This window comes from Hemicordylus capensis, chromosome 2 (genome assembly GCF_027244095.1).
Source record: "Hemicordylus capensis ecotype Gifberg chromosome 2, rHemCap1.1.pri, whole genome shotgun sequence".
NCBI classification, from domain to species: Eukaryota; Metazoa; Chordata; class Lepidosauria; order Squamata; family Cordylidae; genus Hemicordylus; species Hemicordylus capensis.
In genome coordinates, this window is record NC_069658.1 from 12,583,217 (window position 1) to 12,606,282 (window position 23,066).

Sequence of the window (23,066 nt, forward strand, 5' to 3'; positions counted from 1 at the left end):
TCTGCACTGCCGCTTCTAAGGCGAAGGGGCATTGCGAGGGGCTATCTCCTTGGTGAAAGCTCATAGATTCCCTAAGCCTAGCCTATTACTGGGGTTTTCAACCTTGAGTCCCCAGATGTTGAATAACAACTCCCATCAACCCCACTGACAGTGGTCAAAGGAATTATGGGAATCATGAATCCAGGGATGATGGGAATCATTGTGGGAATCATTCCCACCATGGCTGGGAATGGTGGGAATTGTAGTCCAACAACATCTGGAGACCCAAGGTTGGTAATTCCTGATCTATTACCTCGCACTCCCTGCATTATTGTAGAAGACTCTTTTAACATTTGGAAAGAGATGTTAAGTTCAGAATATGCTTTTTGCAAGGAGAAAAAAGGAATGAAATGATCATACAGTGGCAGTGTTGGAAGGCTGAAAGAGAAAACCATCTACCCACCAGCCCATCACCAAACAACAGTATTCGCCAGCCTAAGCACACAATGGACAAGGAGAGAAGTTCAGCCAATGCATGCAATGCAGAATGGCAGGAAAGTACCAATTATTACATTATATAGTTTTCTGTTTTTATTATAGACTTTTTATCCACATGAATGTTAAAGAAACTACAACAGTTAAATACCTTTTTTTAATCTCAGTGGTTATATTTTTAATTACACTCAATAATAAATTGTAAAATATTTCCAGAAGAGTACAATCTTCATTCATACAGCAGGCAAAATACCAGAAGAGAACTGGAAAGATTGTGGGAAGCAGGGAGTGGGTGGGGAGGTGGGGATCCTCGAATGTTCCAGTCTGCTTTTAGAAAGCACTGTATATGGCTAATGCTCTTCCGTCAATACGCTGCAATGCAATGCTAGCCTGAATTGCACTCCTTTCCACAGAAGAATCATTCTTCAAAAGCAAAACACAGCTGAATCCTTGGACACTTTCATGGCGTGCGAAGCACCAGGAGGTTCTTTGCTTGGGTGTATCCACACGACTGGATCAAAGCCTTGTCACAGTTTCTATCAAGTTCAGGAGTCCTGCTAAAAACGCCAAACCAAACTTTGGTACCACTCAAAAGATCCAAGACAGGCATCCTTGAATTATTCCAATTCTTCCCCTTACCCTTTTTAAAATTAATCAATGGCTGCTACATTCTAATTTACATGGTTGTCTATGAAGCTTTGAGGTCACTTGTCCTTGGGTTCAATGGAACCTGCTTTTTAAATTTTCTTTCTTTCTTTTTAAACTACCCAAAGCCCTTCCATTCTTCAGTTTTTAGATAAGTCTGAATTCAGAGTGATGGATGGTATCTTACAAGAGGATACAGTGCTCCTGCTGTAAGTAGAAAGAAAAGGAAACATTAGACAACTCCAAACCTACTAGTTAGAACGGTCTAGAAACTTAACAACATTCATTATTTTAATGAAATATGTTTTAAGTCAAAAACGTTCCAGCAACAATCCAGCACTGATATCCATGAGTTTACAAGCTAATTCAAGGTAGGAGGTGGATTTGCATGAGAATTCTTAAGCCCCTCCTGAATTCATGTCAGTTGTAGCACATCCTAAAGCAGGCCTTTTGAGTCACCAAACCAATTGCAATTCATAAGTTGTGTAGGGTGGATCAAGAGAGTTTGTTGGTTTGTAGTTAGATTTCTATTCCTTTATTCATAAATTTATCCCAAGGCGGTTTGCCAGATTAAAATACAACAGTAAAATCCATAAAACAACAAACAATACAAACTATAAAACAAAGACAGAGAGGGAGGGAGAGAGCAGAACAGAGAAACCAGCAGAAGGGATGCTACATTATGTACTAGCTGCAGTTTCCAAGCATTCTTCAAGGGCAGCCCCACATAGAATGTGTTGCAGTAATCAAGTCATTACTGGATGTGCAGTTTGAGACATCAGAGGTGAAGGGACTTCTAGTTTCCTATTACATCCGAATTCAGCCAATTCTACCCAGGTTTTCCTCCTACCTTGCTTCCACACAACTGAAAATTGGGAGCACACAAAAATCCCAAACCTGGGTAGAACACAGTTTTTACTTTTGTGAATGACCTCTAAGTCTTAAGATGCTGGAAATTGTAGACAAGCTTGTTTACAGACATGCTGTGAAGGAATGAGGCCTGAACCTCTTCCTTTTGTGTTACAGATCTCTATACTGCATATGTAACTCTTTGCTCTCTATGTTCTATGTTAAACAGCTATGCGGGGGGGGTCAAACATTCACAACTCCTGTTTACAGTTTGGTTTGGGAAGGAAAAGATTTACTGGTTAACCTTTGGAGGGAAGAGAGGGTTTGATTTGATTGAGTATGTTGGAGTCTGGGAGAACCAGGAGAGAACAGCTGAAAAGAGCTGCTGGAATTAGAGCTGAAGAACTGGGAGAGTTTAACTGAAAATTTAACTGGGAGAGTTAAGCTGAAAACTCTCTTAAGACCTGAATCACCCTCAAAGCAACTGGAGGACCAGTCTGGAACTGAACCTCCAGAACTGGAAAGGAAGAGCCAGACCTGAAGCAGAGCAAGGGGGGAAAGTTAGGCTCACTGCAGAAGCCGATTGAAGGTGCTTATAAGAAAACTCTTAGTAAAGACTATTGGTTAAAGCACAATATTGGGTGCAGGTTTGGCTGAATGCATATTTCTCATATTTTATTTGTTCCTTGTGCTCATATGTTTGGTGTTTTGTACTAAATTTTCCAAAGGAACTACTGTTTTTACAATGAACTATTTTAAAGTAAAAATTCTCTTTTTTTGAATTTATCAAACTATAGCCTCTGTCTGTTTTCCGCACCCCACACTTTGAAGCCTTTCTACTTTCTTTGAAGCTGTTTCAACTTTGATTGAAACAGATGTTTGGTAGGCTCTTTCAGCAGACACAGTCAGAAAAAATATAAAAATCTACTTGGTGGCAGTGATGAAGCTTAAAATCTTCTGGTGGAGGCCGGGCCAAAATTACCTAGGTGCATTTCTGGGGGGAGGAGGAGGAGTGAAGCTGGCAAGTCAAAACGCAGGGGGCAGTGCGGAGGCAGCTAGTGCTGGCCCACTACATGGGATGGATAAGGGCGTAGGGGGATTGGGAGGGGGGGTCAGCAATTTTCTCCCAAAAATTCAGTGGCACCTTTGGCACTGCAAAAAAGAAAAGGGAGGGTCTTATAAAGGTCTCAAACAGGGGCCGCTAAAGGGCTTTTTATGACTCTCAACAAACAATATCCCTGTCATTCTCTGCTTGGATGATTTAGTTTAGCATTTAAATGAACACTAATCTTTCAAAAGCACAGCAGTCTGCTGTTTCCTTTCAGTCCTCTCTGTCTGCAGGGAAGGCATGTCAGTGACAACACACCCAGCATGAGAGATGCCTCCACTTCTGCCTTTCTCACACTCTGCTGTGCAGCTTTTGCCTTACAGATGCTGGGCAATTCTGTCCAGCGATTAAGAATCCTGCCAGCTCAATCCAAAAAGTCCATCGGCATCCTGCTTCCTTCCAATATGGTCCAATCAGATGCTTCTGGCATTAAGGTAGTGTCCATGCCATTGTTATTCCTTCCCAGCAGCTGGTACTATGAGGTATACTGCCTCTGAACATGGGTGCTCTAGTTAGCTTTCAGGGCTAACAGGCACTGAGACACTCATCTTCCATGAATTTGTCTAATCCAGGAGTATCCCTTCACTTAAGATCAGGCAGCCCATATATGCAGCCAAAAACTATGACTCCCTCAGCTTGCCAAAGTTGGTGAGAAATAAAATACAAGCTAAGAGAAACTTCCCTGGAATCAGGCAAAAAACGCCAAACTCCTAATTCTATGCTATGGCTCCTTTCCTCCATAGTAGAAAAGAGACAGCCAGTCAGATAGAGAAGGGGGGGGGATGCTGCCTGACACCCCTCCCCTCCCCTCCTGGAGAAGGAACCAATGGTATAGCAGGCACGCAAGTCAGGGAGGCAGGAGGGATCTGTGAACCTCATGTACCCAGGGGTGGCCTGGCTGTTGCAGAATAAGCAGCTGACATCCTGCCTACAGAAACACTTGTGTAATGAACAGGGACGTAGTGGAGGGGGGACGTGCATGGATGGAGCACTGATACTTCTCGGCTTCTCTGGCTGTTGGGGTCGGCATGGCCATGGGGGCTGCCATGGAGAACGCCTGCACTCCTGAATTGGCAGCTACATCCCTGGTAACAAACAAAGTTGCACCAGGGCAAGAAGATGGCCTAGTTGTGCTCAAAACGGGGATTCAAGGAATTGCCGTCTTGCACAAGAGTTCCCTTCAAAACAGATGCGATGCACCACAGCGGCGCAAGCGCAAGCATGTTTGCAGTAGCGCAATGCTATTGGGAATGCAATCTCCAAAGAAAGGGTGAGTTGAGCTTGTTTGTGCAATAGCTCAGAACTAGCGCAACACCTTTGTGCTTTGTGAGTCAGGATGTCGGTCACTGTTTCTTATTACGCAGGAAGGGGATGTGCCTCTAGGCTCGTTCATATGTTATGTTCAGCAATCATACAATGAGGAGATTCTCATGGTCGCCACAAAGCGGGCGAAGGGAGCCTAGTCGGCTTTTTGCCGACCGTCTGCTGTCACGGGAACCGCACAGCTCCCGGCAGGAAACCTCCCAAAGTACCCCTCCCCTTAACGAGCGCTCCGTTAACCTTGTCTTTCTGATCGTGTATTGCCGTGGCTTGGCTCTGCGCCATGGCAACACGTGAGGAGATCCCCCGCTGGGAGGCTCCAACATGGGGCATCCTGGAACTTCTGGGGGCCACATGTCCCCCAGTCCCCGCAGCCACCGCCGGGTCCATGACGGAGCCAGCAGTCGTGGAGGCGGCCAATCCGGCTACCCAGGGCTGCTTTCCTGCTCCCCGCTAACCCCATTCAGTCGAGGCTCATTGATCGTGAGACTTGCCTCAACGAGTGAAGAGTGTCCACAGCTTTGCTGTGCTCATATATTGTACTGTGCAGGTGCGGAGCCTGACCAGCCGTGGCCCCGCTGACCCCGCCCCCTGCCTCTGACATCAGATGCGGGGGGCGTGGTCTGGCTCCCAAGATCAGATGCGGTCCTTTGGGAGCTAAACTAAGGCTGGCACTGCAAACGCAGCGCCAGCCTTTTAACTCCTGAAGGGGCCGCGCGACACCAGCCTTAGTTTAGATCCTGAAGGGGCCAGGCAGCCCCCGCTCAGAAGCTAAACCAGCTGCCCCGCGTCTGACGTCACGCACAGGGGGTCTGTCGGGGCTGCAAGGTGATTGGGCGCAGCCTGGGTTCTTTGAACCCATTGGCCCAATGGTGGCTCCGCCCCGGTACTGTGTTCACATGTTGTTCTGAATGCAGGTACAGCAGTACACTTCCTATCTGGATCATGCATTTGAAGGGCCTGTATCCAAGTTCACTCTCAAAATGGACACGGATACAATCATTCACACAAACACACGGACAAGCATACAGATTTCTGTACCCTTGTACAGCATAATACCAGCCAGCGTGGTGTAGTGGTTAGAGTGCTGGACTAGGACTGGGGAGACCCCAGTTCAAATCCCCATTCAGCCATGATACTAGCCAGTCACTTCTCTCTCAGCCTAACCTACTTCACAGGGTTGTTGTGAGGAGAAACTCAAGTATGTACTCAGGGCTCCTTGGAGGAAGAGTGAGATATAAAATGTAAGTAGTAGTAGTAGTAGTAGTAGTAGTAAATATCTGCATCGGGCTTCCATTTCCTCTTGGGAAGTGGCAAATGAGAGATGAGACCTCGTTCTTGTAAAAGGGTTAGATGATCGGGGTGAGAGTTTGGCTGAGGGAGGAATCTCAGAGCCAAGCAGGAGTTCTTTGAACCATAATATTGAGCATTTTATGCGGATGTTGCTTTTACTGCCTTGGTATATAGCTTTCTTTCCCTGGGGAAGCAAATGAAATGAACTTGTTTGGACTAGTGCTTGTAAGAGTTTCTGGTTTATTGGGTGAGACTGTGGGTTATCTGTCACAGAAATCTCATCCAAGTGCATACCGTGAGTATAGCACCCACCATGGCATCAAGTGGCGATGACGGCTTTCTCCGTTCCTGCCAGCTCACCTTTTAGCTTTTGCTGAGATGTGTGCTGAGTTTTTCTTTCCTGATGAAGCTTGCTGCATAGGGGATCTGCAAAGAGACAGAGAAAGTCATTGTGCAAAGCTGAGCTATTGAGAGGAAGGCACTGAAGACGGGAAGAGAGGATAGATTGACCGACAAAACTTTGCTTGGGTTTTAATGCCCAGAATGGAGACAGGTTTTCCCACCTGTTCTTATTCCCGCCAAATAGTTCTTATTCCCGCCAAATAGGGCACTACTGCAATTGCCCTAAGTTCTGATATGATCCTGCTGGTGGTGACTAGGAGGGGTGGTCCCCGGGTTTTTGCTGCCCTAAGCAAAGTTAAAACCTTTATTGCCTTCTTGGTCTTCCCAAAATCCCTTCATATGCTGAGCAGCAAAACAAGAGGGCCATTTCCTCCCACATGAGCCTGCCTGTTTGCTAAGAAAGCATTTCCGAACTGGTGTGCCCAGATGCACTAGTGTGCCATGGGACACTGACCAAAGAGTGCCATCCTGGCTGACTCTGAGCCAGCTCCGAAAGTGGGAGGACTCCCTGCTTTTGGAACTGACTCGCTGATGCAAAATGCAGTGGGAGGGACACGCCCTTTTCAGTGCATTATAGGGCGGGTCAGCCACCTAATGGCACAGTGGGGAAATGACTTGACTAGCAAGCCAGAGGTTGCCGGTTTGAATCCCCACTTGTATGTTTCTCATACTATGGGAAACACCTATATTGGGCAGCAGCGATACAGGAAGGTGCTGAAAGGCATCATCTCACACTGTGCAGGAGAAGGCAATGGTAAACCCCTCCTGTATTCTACCAAAGACAACCACAAGGCTCTGTGGTCACCAGGAGTCGACACCGATTCAACGGAACACTTTACCTTTCACAGCTTTAAAAGTGGGGAATTTGAACTCCCCGCTTTTGGAACTGACTCGCCCACTGAGGGGGATGCCTCCTTCCCAGTACATGAGATGGCAAGTCAGCACAAAAAGAGGGGAGTGTAAACTCCCAGCTTTTGGAGTTCATCATTCCTTTAGGCACCAGGTAAAGCTGTGCCATCGAATTGGTGTCGACTCCTTGTGCCCACAGAGCCCTGTGGTTGTCTTTGGTAGAGTGCAGGAGGGGTTTACCATTGCCATCTCCCATGCAGTATGAGATGATGCCTTTCAGCACCTTCCTATATCGCTGCTGCCCAATATAGCTGTTTCCCATAGTCTGGGAAACATACCAGCAGGGATTCGAACCAGCAACCTCTTGCTCCCTAGGCAAGTTACTTCTCTGCTGTGCCATTAGGTGGCTTAGGCACCAGAAGGGATGCATAAATAAATATATCAATATTGTACAGCACCATTGTTGCCACATAAATAAAAAAGATATTCCTGCATGGGGGGGGGGCGCAGTATGCCCCATTTTTTAAAAAATGTAAGTGTGCCTCGGGATTAGAAAGCTTGGGAAACACTGCTCTAAAATCTACTGGAAATGGTGCTCTCATGTGTCCTGTTTCTATCTGAAGTGCGTTTGGTGGGGCCTTACAAGAGGGCTATCTTCCTTGTCCCACCAAGGCTGGGGAACTCCCTGCTCCAGGAAATAAGTCTGGGCCTTTCTCTATTACAGTATAGATGCCAGCTGAAATCACCAGTGCTGGATGGCATCCATCCAAGAGTCTTCAAAGAATTCAAATGTGAAATTGCCGACCTCCTTGCTAAAATATTTAACTGAACCCTGAAATCGGGCTCTGTACCAGAGGACTGGAGAGTAGCAAATGTAACATCGATTTTCAAGAAGGGATCCAGGGGCGATCCGGGAAATTACAGGCCGGTTAGCCTAACGTCTGTTCCAGGCAAATTGATGGAAAGCATCCTCAAGGATAAAATTGTAAAGCACCTAGAAGAACAGGCCCTGCTGGGAGTGAGCCAGCATGGCTTCCGCAAAGGTAAATCTTGCCTCACCAACCTTTTGGACTTCTTTGAGAGTGTCAATGAGTGTGTGGATCAAGGTGATCCAGTTGACATAGTCTACCTGGACTTCCAAAAAGCTTTTGACAAGGTTCCTCATCAAAGACTCCTGAGGAAACTTAGCGGTCATGGGATAAGGAGACAAGTACATGTGTGGATTGCTAAGTGGTTGAAAGACAGGAAACAGAGGGTAGGTATAAATGGAGAGTTTTCACAATGGAGGGAAGTAAGAAGTGGGATCCCCCAGGGATCTGTACTGGGACTGGTGCTTTTTAATTTATTCATAAATGATCTAGAAGCAGGGGTAAGCAGCGATGTGGCCAAATTTGCAGATGATACCAAACTCTTCCGGGGAGTGAAATCCCAAACGGATTGTGAGCAGCTCCAAAAGGATCTCTCCAAACTGGGGGAGTGGGCGACAAAATGGCAAATGCGGTTCAATGTTAGCAAGTGTAAAGTGATGCACATTGGGATGAAAAACCCCAACTTCAAGTATATGCCAATGGGATCCGAACTGTTGGTGACTGGGGTCGTGGTGGACAGCTCGTTGAAAGTGTCAACTCAATGTGCGGCAGCTGTGAAAAAGGCCAATTCCATGCTAGGGATCATTAGGAAGGGGATTGCAAATAAAACGGCTAACATTATAATGCCCTTATACAAAACTATGGTGCGACCACACTTGGAGTACTGTGTACAATTCTGGTCACCACATCTTAAAAAGGACACTGTTGAACTGGAGAAGGTACAGAAGAGGGCAACCAAGATGATCAGGGGCCTAGAGCACCTTTCTTATGAGGCAAGACTACAACACCTGGGGCCTTTTAGTTTAGAAAAAAGACGACTGCGGGGAGACATGATAGAGGTCTATAAAATCATGCATGGTGTGGAGAAAGTGGAGAGAGAGAAATTCTTTTCCCTCTCACACAACACTAGAACCAGGGGTCACTCCATGAAATTGATTGCCAGGAGGTCTAGGACCAACAAACAGAAGTACTTTTTCACACAACGCGTGATCCACTTGTGGAACTCTCTGCCACAGGATGTGGTGACAGCCAACAACCTGGATGGCTTTAAGAGGGGTTTGGATGACTTCATGGAGGAGAGGTCTATCAATGGCTACTAGTCGGAGGGCTCTGGGCCACCACCAGCCTCAAAGGCAGGATGCCCCTGAGTATGAGTTGCAGGGGCGTAATGGCAGGAGAGAGGGCATGTCCTCAACTCCTGTCTGTGGCTTCCAGCGGCATCTGGTGGACCACGGTGTGAAACAGGATGCTGGACTAGATGGGCCTTGGGCCTGATCCAGCAGGGCTGTTCTTATGTTCTTCTCATTTCATAAGGCATTTGATCAGAGGCACCATTAGGCATGGACCTGGGGGCCCAGGTCTGTGTGCCCACCCTCCAAGAGGGCCCCATGATTTCCCCCAAGAGAAAATATGGTCCCTTTCATATTTCCTGAATGGCTTGACCTAGAGTTCTGAAATTTGGCACAGATGTAGGAAAATTTAGCAGGACTCTTTGTATTGATTTTGAAGCTGATCAGTTGATCCATTGATTTTTCATATATATTTTTTAAACTTCAGTAAAAGTTCTATAAGTGGCTCATTTCATGGCAGAAAATTGCCAAAACATCTGGAACTGAAGCTCCCCCTTGGACCATTATTCCAGCCCGATGTGAAGGATTCTACCCTTTGCCTTCATAAAGAAGTGCAGCCTGTCCCCACTTTTGCCCAAACCATTACTATTGCAGGACTGATTGGACTTAGAGATCTGAGACTGTAGCCCAGGATGGCCAGGCTCTGTATTTTTATTTCAAGGAAACCAGTCAATTTTGTGATTTTTAATGAATTTTTCCCTACTGCAATAAAGCTGCCAGAAAGAGTTATCTCTGTCCTACAGTACTCTATGTATAGAGTATTTCACTCCTTGTAAAAGTGGAATTAACTGTTACATCTGAATAAACAAACACACATGTTTTTATTTTATTTTTACAAATGCACTCTGCTCAAGTTGGTTTGTGATCCAAAACCTCGACTGCATTTCATGTGACTGTTTTACCATGCTTCCTCAGATAAGATCTTTTTACTGCCTTCAGCTTAAGTTTATTGACCTTCAGAGTGTTGTTTTACTGTTTTTATATTGTGTGCCCGAGCTACCTTGCAAGTTTTTTGTAAAAATTAAAAAGTCAAGATACTTTCTAAAACAAACAAACAAACAAATGAATGCAATATTCGCACATTTAATGTGAGAGCCAATCACATTAGAGCAGGGTTTCCTAAACTTGGGTCCCCAGAAACTTTTGGACTACAACTCCCATCATCCGCAGCCACAAAGACCATGGCTGGGGATGATGGGAGTTGTAGTCCAACAACATCTGGGGACTCAAGGTTAAGAAACCCTGCATTAAGAGTGTCAGACTAGGATTTAGGAGACCTGGGTTCAAATCCTTGCTCAGCTGTGAAGCTCACTTTTTCCCCCAACCTACTACTTAACAGCGTAGTTGTGAGGATAAAAAAGGAGGCGGAGAGAACGCTGTTCACAACTTTGCTCTTTTAGGAGGAAGGCCAGAATGAAAATGTAATGAATGCACTAAACCATTAAGAGTCACCCAGGATGCTTTTTTAATTTCAACAATGTAGCTATCACACTCTTGTGGTCAATTTTAGTTAATCTGATTAAATATTACCTTGAGAATGCAGGGCACTACCGCAGACCAGAACACCCTTTCCCCACCTGTTCGCAAGTGAGAGTCGATAGAGCCAAACATGCAGAGATTCCCGCCCCCCCCATCGCCCTCTCCAGCACAGTAGCAGTCAGATCTGTGCTGACACAGGGGCACTTAAGAGACACAGGCTGACATAAAGAGAAAGGATGCAGCAGTGGAGGGAGAGAGCCGCCTAGGAAAACTTCCCAACTAACGGCATCAGTTCAGCAGGGAAGCACCCATTTTTGATGTCCTGCCCTTCCCCAGGAAGCCCGCTGTGCAGCCCCCAGGGACATATTTCTGAGTGGCGCAGAGGGCATAGCAATGGTGCAGTTAGTTGGTACATTCCATTAGGCTGCTCTTTCACTGCACCAGTGCATCCTTGTTCTATATATCATCCAGTGATTAATCAGGGACATGCAACTGCCTTGAATTACTCCCTTGATTCCTCTGCTATACACATTTCTGACCCAACTAGGGGTGGAGAAGGCTGATCATGGTCAACATACATGCCACGAACCTTCCCACCACATCTAACAGCTTTTCATTTCGCTGTCATATCCTTCAAGCCAGAAGGAGAACAGGAACTTAAACACACGCAGCTCCAACACACGTGGCCACACAAAAAACTAGACCGGTGTGTTTCAACAAGTGGCTCCTGCATGTTCTCCATAGGACCACCTCCTGCTAGTTACTTTCTTTGACAACACCATTTCCTGTGGCAAAGGATGTCGAACGGAGAAGAGTGTCTCGCCAGTTTCCCAAAGATTAGGAATGCCAAGGAAGTCAGTCACTCAGGAAATCATAAAAAGAATCTTTACCAGCTCACTATAGACAAAAGCTGAAAATGTAATTTATTGATTGAGCATGATTTTAATTGCAGGCTTTAACGGCCTTTCCTGGGATGCTGGAGGATGTAGTAATGACAAAGAGACAGAAGAGGGCACTTTGAGACTGAGTTGTTGCAGAAAGCACATTCTAGCTCTTTGCAACCCACCAGTCTTTATGGAATATCAGGATTGCCAACCCTGGCTGAAGCTATTCTGGGAGATGCTGCTCTTCCCACTATTTTCCACAGCCATTAAAATTGCCAGGACTGCTTTCAATAGTATCCTAGAGACTGATGCCAGTTCCTGGAGATTCCAGACCAGTCCTGGAGGACTGGCAACCCAAATTACAAGAAAAAGGTATTGTGTTTTCTGTGCTGCACACAAAAAAACATCTTCTGCTCATGCTGGTTTTGATCCTGCCAGAACTTATTTTTAAAGTTGCCCGTTGATCAGGGAAAACACAGCCTGCTCCTGTGCCTTTCATCAGTTGCTTGACGTGCAGAATTCAGCAAGTGGAGTTTTTCCATAGTATGAAGATTCACAACCGCCCTCTCCAGTCATTATTGTGATTGGGTACATGTAGTCTGGCAAAGGGCAGCTGGGAGGGGGCCATGTTGGCACCAGGTGCAGGGCCAGCTGGTGCACACCCATCACCCCTCTATTTGTTTGGGCAGTGCAGCATATCTGGGATTGCAATGACTGAAGAGGGCCATTAGCCTTCATCCGCCAAGGTCTACACATCCTGCAGATGTTGAAGAAAGCTAGTATAGTGTAGTGGCTCGAGCACTGGACTAGGACCAGGGAGACCTGAGTGCCGATCCCCGTTCAGCCATGAAACTCACTGGGTGACTCTGGGTCAGTCTCTTATCCCTCAGCCTAACCTACCTCACAGGGTTGTTGTGCGGATAAACGTAAACACGTACACTGCTCTGGGCTCCTTGGAGGAAGAGCAGGATACAAATGTAGATATGTCCCCGAGCCTTTTGGAATGGCGGTATAAAAGTTTAATAATAAAATAAAATAAAATAAAATAAAATAAAATAAAATAAAATAAAATAAAAGGCAGAACTGTGGAAGACTACCTAAGATCTAGCAGTGACATCAAAACATAGGAGCAGAAGTTTCATACCCACAAAAGAGAATTGGATGCTGACTAAGAACAAGAGAGCACCTTCTTTTACATGATTCCCACCGCACGTTAAGGTCATCTGGGCACGTTAAGGTCATCTGGTGGCGACTCAGAGGCGGGCCTTCTCTGTGGCTGCTCCTGGACTGTGGAATGCACTCCCGGCAGAAATTTGTAATCTTAATTCTTTGCTGTCCTTCAAGAGAGCCCTTAAAACCTATCTGTTTGGCCTGACCTTTCAGGGTTTTTAATTTAGTTTTAACTGTTTTAATCTTAACCTGCTTTTCAGGGTTTTAATTGTTTTGATAGTTTAATTGTTTTTTAAGATGTTTTTAAATTTGATGTTTATATTTGTATTTGTATTTTAATTGTTTTTAATGATTTCTGTTTTTTAATTGTAAACCGCCCTGAGCCAGCTTGGAAGGGTGGTATAAAAATCGAATAAACAAACAAACAAACAAACAAATAAATAATAAGATAACTGCCACCTTGCACCAGCAGCTCAGCTCAAAGGTAATGCAAATGCTTTGCATGCAGAAGGTCTCAGGTTCATAGACCTCCAGTCCCTTGCAAATATCCATTGGACTGATCTGCCAGTCTGTTTCAGCCAACTTGCCAGCTCGCTGGTTGAAAATTCAATCCAGAGCAGAATTGGGTAGGAAGATGTGATGCTTTTGTGCCACTAGCTGCGCCACCCCAGATGCACAGCAGAGGGGGGTGAATTATAACAATTCGCTCTGGCTTGGGCAGGGTCCTGTGTCACCACTGTGTGTAGATATGTCCCTGAAGGTCACACGGGCCTCGAGGGCATGCTTTTGCGTGACACAGGGCACTTAAGAACATAAGTACAGCTCTGCTGGATCAGGCCCACCTAGTCCAGCATCCGGTTTCACCCAGTGAAACCGGGGAGCCCACAGGCAAGAGGTATGTGCATGCCCTCTCTCCTGTGATTGCTCCCCTGCAACTGGTATTGAGAGGCGTCGTGCCTCTGAGGCTGGAGATGGCCCACAGCCGCCAGACTAGTAGCTGGATAGGATAGACCTGTCCTCCATGAATCTGTCTAAACCCCTTTTAAAACCACCCAAGCTGGTGGCCATCACCACATCCCATGGCAAAGAATGCCATAGATTAATTATGCGCAGTGTGAAAAAGTACTTCCTCTTGTCGGTCCTAAATTCCCCGACCTTCATTTTCATGGGGTGACCCCTGGTTCTAGAGTGGTGGGAGAGGGAGTAAAATTTCTCTCTGCCCACCCTCTCCACCCCATGCATTATTCTATACACTTCGATCATGTCTCCCCATGTTGCCTCTGTTCTAAGGTAAAAGAGCCCCAGATGCTGTAGCCTAGCCTCATAAGGAAGGTGCTCCAGGCCCCTGATCACTTCCCAAGTCAGAGCAGACTGTAAAATTTGCTCCCTCCTGCGGCATTCCTGAAGCTACACAGCCCCAACACAGTGAAGAAAGCTCTCCCTCATGCAGGCACATTTTCCTGCTGCACTGCCAGAAGGCTGCACGGATGTCAACCAATGGTGTGTTTTTTTTAAAAAAAACAACCCCACCATAGATCTTAGTATTCTTAGTGGAGGAAAATGTCTTACGATTTGTAACTGTTGCACCATTTCTTCTCTGTAGGCCAACTCCCGCTTCATCTGATCTTGAAAATTATCTATGCAGCAAAGAAGAAAGGAAGAAAAGAAAACTCATTAAGAATTACTTCAAAAATCAGTATAATACCAAAATTACCAAATAGCAATTCGGTTTTTAAAATCATGTGGGTTTGGGTTTTTTTGTTTTTAAATTATTATTGTGAAACTGCAACTGCTTCAATTCCATCTGTGGGAATTTTGCACTGGCAGAGCAATCTCGCTGATTAAAAAATAGCAAAGCGATAAACTCATTGCTAAGCTACACGTTCCATTGGAACTCCGTGATTGGAATTCCCAGTGTTGTCTTGTGGAAGAAGCAGCGGAGACACCAGGGCTGTGGTGTGCAGGGTGGGGTGCCGAACCTTTCACTTGGCACCCGTCCCCTGACCAGTGGGGGATTAATGGAGGGGCAGAGTAGACATTTGCCTATGGCGGCAAAATTTGAGAAGCAGCAAATTCTGCCCCTCCTCGAATTTTGCTTCCCCTTTCTGTGGGCAGCGGTGGCTGCAGCAAGGGTGGAGTGGGTGAGGAGAAAGTCCCCCTCTTTTACCTTTATTTTTTTTTTTTTTTAAAGGCAAACCTTTTTTGTTTAAGGTAAAACAGCAGCAAAAGTCTTTTTGCCTATGGGCGGCAAAAAGCTGACCCTGACCCAAACCATTCCTGAAAGCTACTAACCATAGAGAGGAAATTTTACAGGTGCCATTTTTGTTGTCATAATTTCCCCCTTTCTGCTGCCAGCTGCAGCTTCTGGGGTGGGTTTGTGATTACTATCAGAGAAGGATTCATCGCCTTCACCCCCATGCCACAGTCCTGATGTGAAGTGGGGGTCCTTGTCTTTATAAGAGTAAAAACTGGTTCCAAACACTGGAAGTTCCAATTGTGGACGGGCTATGACAATGGAGGGGATCAGGGGGCTTGGTGGGGCAGTGGGGTGACAGATGTGGGGCTCTCGGCAGCCCCTCGTGAGCAGGCGGCTCATGTTCTTTGAACATGTCCACACAATTACAGTCACACCCCTGAAAGCAATGACTACAGGACCATAACGCTCTGGTGATCTCTCATGGAAAGGAAGCCAAAGCTCGGGTACCACTACCATACCTGCCAACAGGTCCCTATTTCCCCATTCAGGTGACATGTTGGCAGGTATGCACTACCCTTAGGGCTTCTCATCATTCAGGGAAGCAAGGAGCGCATAGCAATATATACTAACAAAAACTATTACATTTGATATATATAAGCAAAAGATCTGATCTCTTCCCAAGCAAACTTGTGCCGTGTGCTGGTAATACTCTGGGATTAGCTATAGATTGAGATCAGCGCGTGTGCATTTTGAAATGTGATCAGCACACTGAGCAGCACAGAAATTGATACTGGCCAGGCATGGTGTTCAGCATCCTACAAATCTCAGTCTTGGATCTGGTGTAATTTTGTTTGTTTTTAAAGAAAACATTGTGTGTGTGTGGTGGTGGGGGGGGGGGAACACCTCAACCTAATTATAGTGGGAAGAAGAGTCAGCCAACATCTCCGGCAGATGGAGATCTTGCAAAGGCTTGTGAAGCATTTGCGGGAATAACAACAAAGAAACACCAGGAGCTTTTTCAGGCAGCAACTTTACCAAGACTTTATTGCGGGGGTGCGGGGGTTGTGTCCATGAATTGGCCACATTTACCCTGAAGTCTGTGCAGTATTTCAAAGAGCACTTCACACACAATTCAGGGATTTCCCTCTGTATGGAGCCTAGCCTATTTATGTCTTGGGTGTGTGTGTGTGTGTGTGTGTGTGTGTGTAATCCTCTTTTTGCATCAGAATATCCGTTATGCCCCAAACTCACAGAAAAGCCTCACAAAAAATGCACGGTAAATCCTGCTGTCTGAAAAACCTTCTGGTTAAGATGCAAGGATGGAAGGACACTGGTATAGACTCTGGGCAAAGAAGTGTCTCATTTAGGGATAGAGGGCAGGATCCAGTGCTTCAGACCCTATGCTCTTATTCATCAAAGTTCTCATGTCAGTGGACTACACATTAGTTTCTCACACCAAGTGATTCTTATTGAGATCAACAAGGAAGTAAGCTTACATGCTGGGCACACATGCCAGAGACACAAATTGTTTAGCTTGGGGGGCGGGGGGGGGAATAGAGCAAGGGTGACTGTCTTGTACAGATAATGTTGCTACGTACTTTTTCACACAATGTATAATTAACCCATGGAATTCTCTGCCACAAGATGTGGTGACAGCAACCAGCCTCGATGGATTTAAGAATGGCTTAGGAAAATTCATGGAGGACAAATCTATCAATGGCTACTAGTCGGAGGGCTATAGGCCGCCTCCAGCCTCAGGGGCAAGATGCCTCTAATACCAGTTGCAGAGGAGGAGGAGCAGGAGAGAGGGGATGCCCTCAGCCCTTGCCTGTGGGCTTCCCAGAGGCATCTGGTGGGCCACTGTGTGAAACAGGATGCTGGATTAGATGGGCCTTCGGCCTGATCCAGCAGGGCTGTTCTTGTGTTCTTATAAGGAGCAACTTCAAGAAACAAAGAACGTGACAAAAGGCCTGCTGGATCAGACCAAAGTCCTTCCATTACAACACAGTCAGGGGACCAGCCCTGCTATGAAGCAGGGTAAAGGAGGCTGCTTCAGGTGGCAGCCTGCGGTCCAGTTCTCAGGGGTGTCTACTTACAGGACTGGGCAGGATGCAGGCCACTTTCCTATATCTTTCCTGCTGGCAGCAAGGGAGCAGGCAACATCTTCTATGGATTGCATTAAAAATGACTGCCCCTTCCCGTCCCGCTTTCCTTTCCTTCAAGTCCTGAGAATGGTGCAGGTGCTTCTGGGAAATCTAGTCTTTTCAGATGTGGCAGCAATGGCCACAGCCTCAGAAAAGACTACATTTCTCAGAAGCATCCACACCATTCCCAAGACTCCAAAGAAAGTGAGGGGAGGCGGGATTCATTTTAAATACAAATCACAGAAGATGCTGCCTGCTTCCTCATAGCTGGGAGTGAAGATATAGGGAAGTAGTTTGTCCCCTGCCCCATGCCTGGTCCTGTAAGTAGTACATTTAGGAATGAGGAGCGGGGGAAGTCTAAAGCACTGAGCAAAGCTTTGGAGGGCTGAAGGGTTTGGCCCAAAGTGAAGCGGCAGCCCCCTTGAAAGCCCCAAAGCAAAGCAGGGCCCCCTCCAAAGAGCTAAGGGCTCTCCGAATGCAAGTGAGGCTGCCTCTTATCCTGGGTGTAGCTTAGAATGTGCATCCTGGCGCCCAGCTGATTGGCTGGGTGGCGGAGGCACCTGGTTGGCTGAGGCGCACCCAGGAGGATTGGTCGCTGCGGCGGCAGTGGGCCCAGCCACGGAAGCCAGAGGTGGTGGCAGGCCCAGCCCAGCTCTGGAGACAACGGCATGCCCAGCTCGGCCATGGAGACAAGCGGCAGGCCTGGCCTGGCCGCGGAGGCAAGCGGTAGGTTCAGCCTGGCCACGGAGGCAAGTGGCGGCGGGCCTGGCCCGGTTGTAGAGGCAAGTGGCAGTGGGCCTGGCCCGGTTGTGGAGGCCATCGGCGGCAGCGGGCACAGCCGTGGAGGCCAGGCGGTGCGCCCAGCTGCGGAGTTGAGGCAGCGGTGGGCCCAGCCGCTGAGTTGGGTGGGAGGAGTAGGAGGGAGGGCGAGAGAGAGGCAGGAGGGAGGGGAGAACAGACAGCCCCAAAGAGCGCACAGATGCTCTGGACGGGTTGACTAGTTATTAAGAATATTTATATACCTCTTTTCAGGGTGTGGTTCTCAAAGTGGCTGACCTTTTCAAAATATTATGTATGTCTTTGCCTATGTTCTGAAGGAGGACTTAAGCTTCCAAACTGCCCTCCTTTGCTAATTCTGCAGCCTCAGCCAGTGTTCCTTGCACTGGCCTTTGGCTGGGGATTGTGGGAGTTACAGCCAGCAACATCTGGGAATCTCGGTAACAAGAAACACTTGCCCTAATCCTATCATATTCCTCAACGTTTCCAGAAGTACTTCCTTCTGAGCAAACATGCTTAGGATTATGCTGTGCAACTGCAACCTTATGCATCCTTACTGGGGAGTAAGATCCACTCAATTCTGGAGTTTGTTTCTGAGTAACACATGAAGGATTGGGCTATGAAACTATCAAGCTAGCATTGCGACCTCCCTCCACATGCAATGTTTATAGTCTGCTATTTGTTATCTGTTTTAATCTGGAGCAAAATTGACCACTGCTTTGTGGTGCATCAAGACCACACATTCTTCAAGCTGGCGAACACGCCTGCCACCACTTCCTTGGTCAGCAGCAGACGACTGTTCATTCTGTTTGAATTGTCTTTTGTGCGGTTTCATTGCAGGCTTTATTTACATGACAGGGAGGCAAGTATTACATTTTGCTGTGGTGCAAAAGGATGCAGGGGGAAAGGCAGATGGCACGGTTCCAAGCCGCCATATTGACATTACCTGGCAGGTAACTAACATATGGTGGTCCATGGAAACCAACCTCATTTCCAGGCAGTAAGAGGATTTGTTTTGGGGAGCGTCTTGATTTTTAAACTATGTCCACTGTACAGTTTGAGAGTTTTAGTTTAATTTAGGAGGATGGTTCACATCTTTAGGAGGATGGTTCAAATCTGAAAAATCCCTTGGATTTTCTTGGAACCAAGAGACTGTGGGGTTTTAGTGCTTGAGAGAGAGTGCATCACATATAGAGGCACACTGCCCTCTCATTCACAAACAAAGAGTCCTACAGTTTCCTGTAAAAGCAATATCTTTCTCTCTCTTTGGTACAGTTCATGTCACAACAAACCATGGTCTCATGCTGGGATGAGACATAGGCTTTCACACTCCTCTTCCTCCTCTTCCCTCCTTATTTGTGCATGAGTGGAGGAGATCTGAACCTTCTGTTTGTATCATGAACCCAACCCTGCAGCCACCATTGCCACGGTTGGATGTGGAGAGATTGGGGGATGAGGCAGAGGAGTGGTCCCCAGACCTCTTTGAGCCACCATCTCAGTCATGTCCCGAAGATACACCATTGCCCTTATCCTCCGAAACTAAGGACCCCCTTAAGCCTAAATCCTTTGCCATGGAGACTCCCCTGGCATAAGAGTCTACACCTGCAGAATAGATCCTGTCCCTTGAATCCTCATCAGTTCTTGGGAGGGGTTTGTGGCAGGAGTCCTGGGCCAGTACTATTTAAGGCAGGGCTGCAGAGTGTTGACCCTCCAGCTGTTTTTGGACTACAGCTCCCATGAACCCCAGCCACAGTGGCAAGTAGTCAATGATTATAGGAGCTGTAGGCCAACATCTACAGAAAAGCTGAAATTGTACAGCCCTGGTTCATTTAAGGTCTCAGTCTGAGGGAGCTCTTGCTGAAGCAACATCTCATTCTCCTGACTGGATACTCAGTCTGGGAGCTGTCCAACTCCTGACCTCCAGCAGACTTGACCTCAGTACTGATCCCTGCTGGAGCAGACCTGACCTGACCAAGACTTACTTGATCACTGGAACAAGACAAGACCTGTTCTGCTCTGCCATACAGTGACCATTGGAGATCTTGTGCTGGTCCATGCCTGGAGCAGGACAGATTGCAACAAAGTGCATTTTCCCTTTACATTCAAATATGGGGAACTGTGTTTGAAATCCTGGTTTCTTAACAAACTGCATAGAAATCTGCCTTATACTAAGTCAGTCCATTTATCTCAGTATTGTCTTCAGTGACTGGCAGCAGCTTTGCCAAGGTTGCAGGTAGGATTCTTTCCTAGCCCCACCCGGAGAAGCCAGCGATCGAACCTGGGACCTTCTGCATGCAGAGCAGATGCTCTTCCACTGAGCTACAGCCCTATCCCCCAATAAACCATGGTTTGAACAAGCCACAGATGCCATATTCAGATGTAACGGGGAACTGCAGCTTGTTCCCAGTTGCAGATGGAAGCTTGCAATCTTTCCCCCTCATGTGGAGTAGGAGTGGGGGAGAAGAGGAAGGAGTATGCAAGTCCAAGCCTCATTGAGGCTCATATTAATCAATGGCTTGTTGTGACCTCTGAACTGGGCTTCTCTGTTCTAGGGAAGGATTTAGGTCAGCAGTTTACTGTTTGGAACATCCCTAGTTCCATTCTGCTTCTGACTGGTTCTAGAAAATCTCACACAATTTTGACAACCCAAATAGGTATGGGGAAATAAGTTTGCATGTTCATGCATATTCAAGTTTGCATCTATAGCCCTTCCTGGACCTCTGGGCCAGTGCAGCCATTTCCACACACACCATGTTTGGGCTGTGGTGCCTATCAGAACAGGAGGCAAAACAGGAGGGCTGGTGCTTTTACAAAGGGAGATATCAGGACTTTCCCCCCTAGCAGATCTCCAGTGCACAATTATCACCCCCTTGCTCATGGGTTTTCAAAATAGATTTCTTTGGTGGGCCTGTGCTAGCGTCCACCTCTCAGTTGTTTTCCCACACCCCACACCCCCAGAAAGAGAAAAGGTAGTGAAGTTGGCATAACTTGCTGGGAAAGAGGGATGGTTTTAAACTTTAATATGGGGAGAGAAAGGCGGGATTGGGCCGTGTGGAACATAGCAACTTGCTTCCCTTGTTTCTGGCTTCTGACACTGAGATCAATTCACCCCTTGGAGACTCTGAGATGGAGAAGCTGGAAACTCTGAGAAGGAGAAGCTGGAAACCTGAGGTCCATTAAAACAAAAGCAAAAGCAGCTGGAGAATAGAAGATTATTATCCCTGCTAACTAGGCAAAGAGGGACCTTTTTAACGTGGTGGTTCTCTTCTCTTTATTGAGCAGGGGGAGAGCAACTGGCCCTATCCATCCCCAGCACAGCATCCCTCCAGTGACTGCTGCTGGTGTTGATCTTATGTTTCTTTTTAGATTGTGAGCCCTTCGGGGACAGGGATCCATCTTATTTATTTATTTGTTATTTCTCTATGTAAACCGCTTCAGAAACTATTGATGAAAAGTGGTATATAAATAGCTGTTGTTGTTATAGTGTGTTTCAATAAATTAACTTTCTTGGGGAACATTCTCACTGGACTGCCTGGAAATCCAGTGAGAATGTGGATTTGGCTTCCTTTCCAAAATTCTAAGCATAACTGAGGTCCCTCCCTGAGCCTTGGCAAGATGGCTCCTTTGTACTCCTTCTGTTATTCAAGAATCCTCTCTGAGGTCACATCTTGGAGTGGATCAGCCTCTCTGATTTTCACTCAATGCAGATGGTGCAAGCAGAGCAGAGTTCACTTCACTGGGACCTGCAGGCAACTGCTAAGGGCCTTGTTATGGGGGAAAGTAAGTGGGATTGAAGATTCATTACACACCTTTCAACATTTTGCAGATGAAGATAGAGATACCCTTGTAACAATCAGTGCTCATCCTGAGGATGACTGCCTTAGCCCCTGCCCCCTCTATGGCACACGGCTGAAGATGGGACTTCACCCACTGTGTGGTGTGCGCTATATAGTGCCTTTGCATTATGCACCTATTGACCTGCAGGTGCACTAGAAACATGAAGCACCCACCCACTCCACCCACTGGAGCCAAGAAATTTAGGACTGACAAGAGGAAGTACTTTTTCACACAGCACATAATTAACCTATGGAATTCTCTGCCGCGGAATGTGGTGAGAGCCACTAGCATGGACGGCTTAAAGAAAAAGTTAGACAAATTCACGGAGGACAGGTCTATCAATGGCTACTAGTTGGAGGGGTTTAGGCCACCACCCGCCTCAGAGGCCTGATGCCTCTTAATACCAGTTGCAGGGGAATAGCAACAGTAAGAGAGGGGGCCTGCCCTCACCTCTTGCCTGTGGGCTTCTCAGGGGCATCTGTGGGGCCACTGTGTGAAACAGGTTGCTGGACGAGAGAGACCTTGGGCCTGATCCAGCAGGGCTGTCCTTACGTTCTGACGAGATTTAATTTCTAGAGACTCTGGGAAGCAGCTGAATTCTGAAGAACGAATTTGCATGGGGGTGGGGGGCCGGAATGGAACAAGGCCAAAAAGGGAAAAATAAGGACAACGGTTGACCAAGGACAGATTCCAGAAAATAAGGATGGTCCCTGGAAAATAGAGAATAAATTGTTGGGAGGGGGGCGTGATGGGAATTGTAATCCAGCAACAGCGGGAGATCCTTAGGCTGGCCACCCCTGCCACAGACTTAAACCGGTTTCAAAGTCATGCCCTCTTTTGTACTGTATTTCTGTAAAAGGGGCTACAGTTTGCTACATGGACATTTTATTTGTTTATTTTTAATTTTTTTACATTTTATATCCCGCTCTTTCTCCAAGGAGCCCAGAGCGGTGTACTACATACTTGAGTTTCTCCTCACAACAACCCTGTGAAGTAGGTTAGGCTGAGAGAGAAGTGACTGGCCCAGAGTCACCCAGCAAGTCTCATGGCTGGATGGGGAGTTGAACTTGGGTCTCCCCGGTCCTAGTCCAGCACTTGGTCCTCATCCCCGGTCCTAGTCCAGCACTTCCCCACGCTGGCTCTCATTACATGGCTTCCATGTAAGCATTTCAGCGACTGGGACTGGGACCTACCCAACCCCAGCACAGCATCCCTCCCAGTGACTGTTGCTTGCGTCTGTCTTATGTTTCTTTTTAGATGGTGAGCCCTTTGGGGACAGGGAGCCATCTTATTTTTGTATTCATCTATGTAAATACAAGAAGAATTTTGTTGAAGAGCGGTTTATAAATATTTGTTGTAGTAGTAGTAGATACACTACACTCAACCACCCTCATTAGTTCAGCAGGTGTGTGACTGCTGC

The 23,066-nt window shown here is 46.8% G+C and overlaps 1 protein-coding gene across 4 annotated transcripts in view; it reads right to left on the reverse strand.

Annotated features, from left to right (window-relative positions):
* Window positions 1–617: 617 nt before the first annotated feature.
* The window catches only part of SKOR2 (SKI family transcriptional corepressor 2), a 78,910-nt gene continuing 56,461 nt past the window's right edge, over window positions 618–23,066 (reverse strand). For 3 of the 4 annotated variants that reach the window (XM_053289070.1, XM_053289069.1, XM_053289071.1), the window contains exons 7-9: window positions 14,261–14,328; window positions 6,050–6,115; window positions 618–1,326 (exon numbers count right to left, since the gene is read on the reverse strand). In XM_053289070.1, the coding sequence (XP_053145045.1) occupies window positions 6,053–6,115; window positions 14,261–14,328 (131 nt within the window). In that variant the 3' untranslated portion in view covers window positions 618–1,326; window positions 6,050–6,052. Of the gene's footprint in view, window positions 1,327–6,001; window positions 6,116–14,260; window positions 14,329–23,066 lie in introns of all 4 variants that reach the window. The other variant, XR_008314801.1, reaches the window with a different exon arrangement.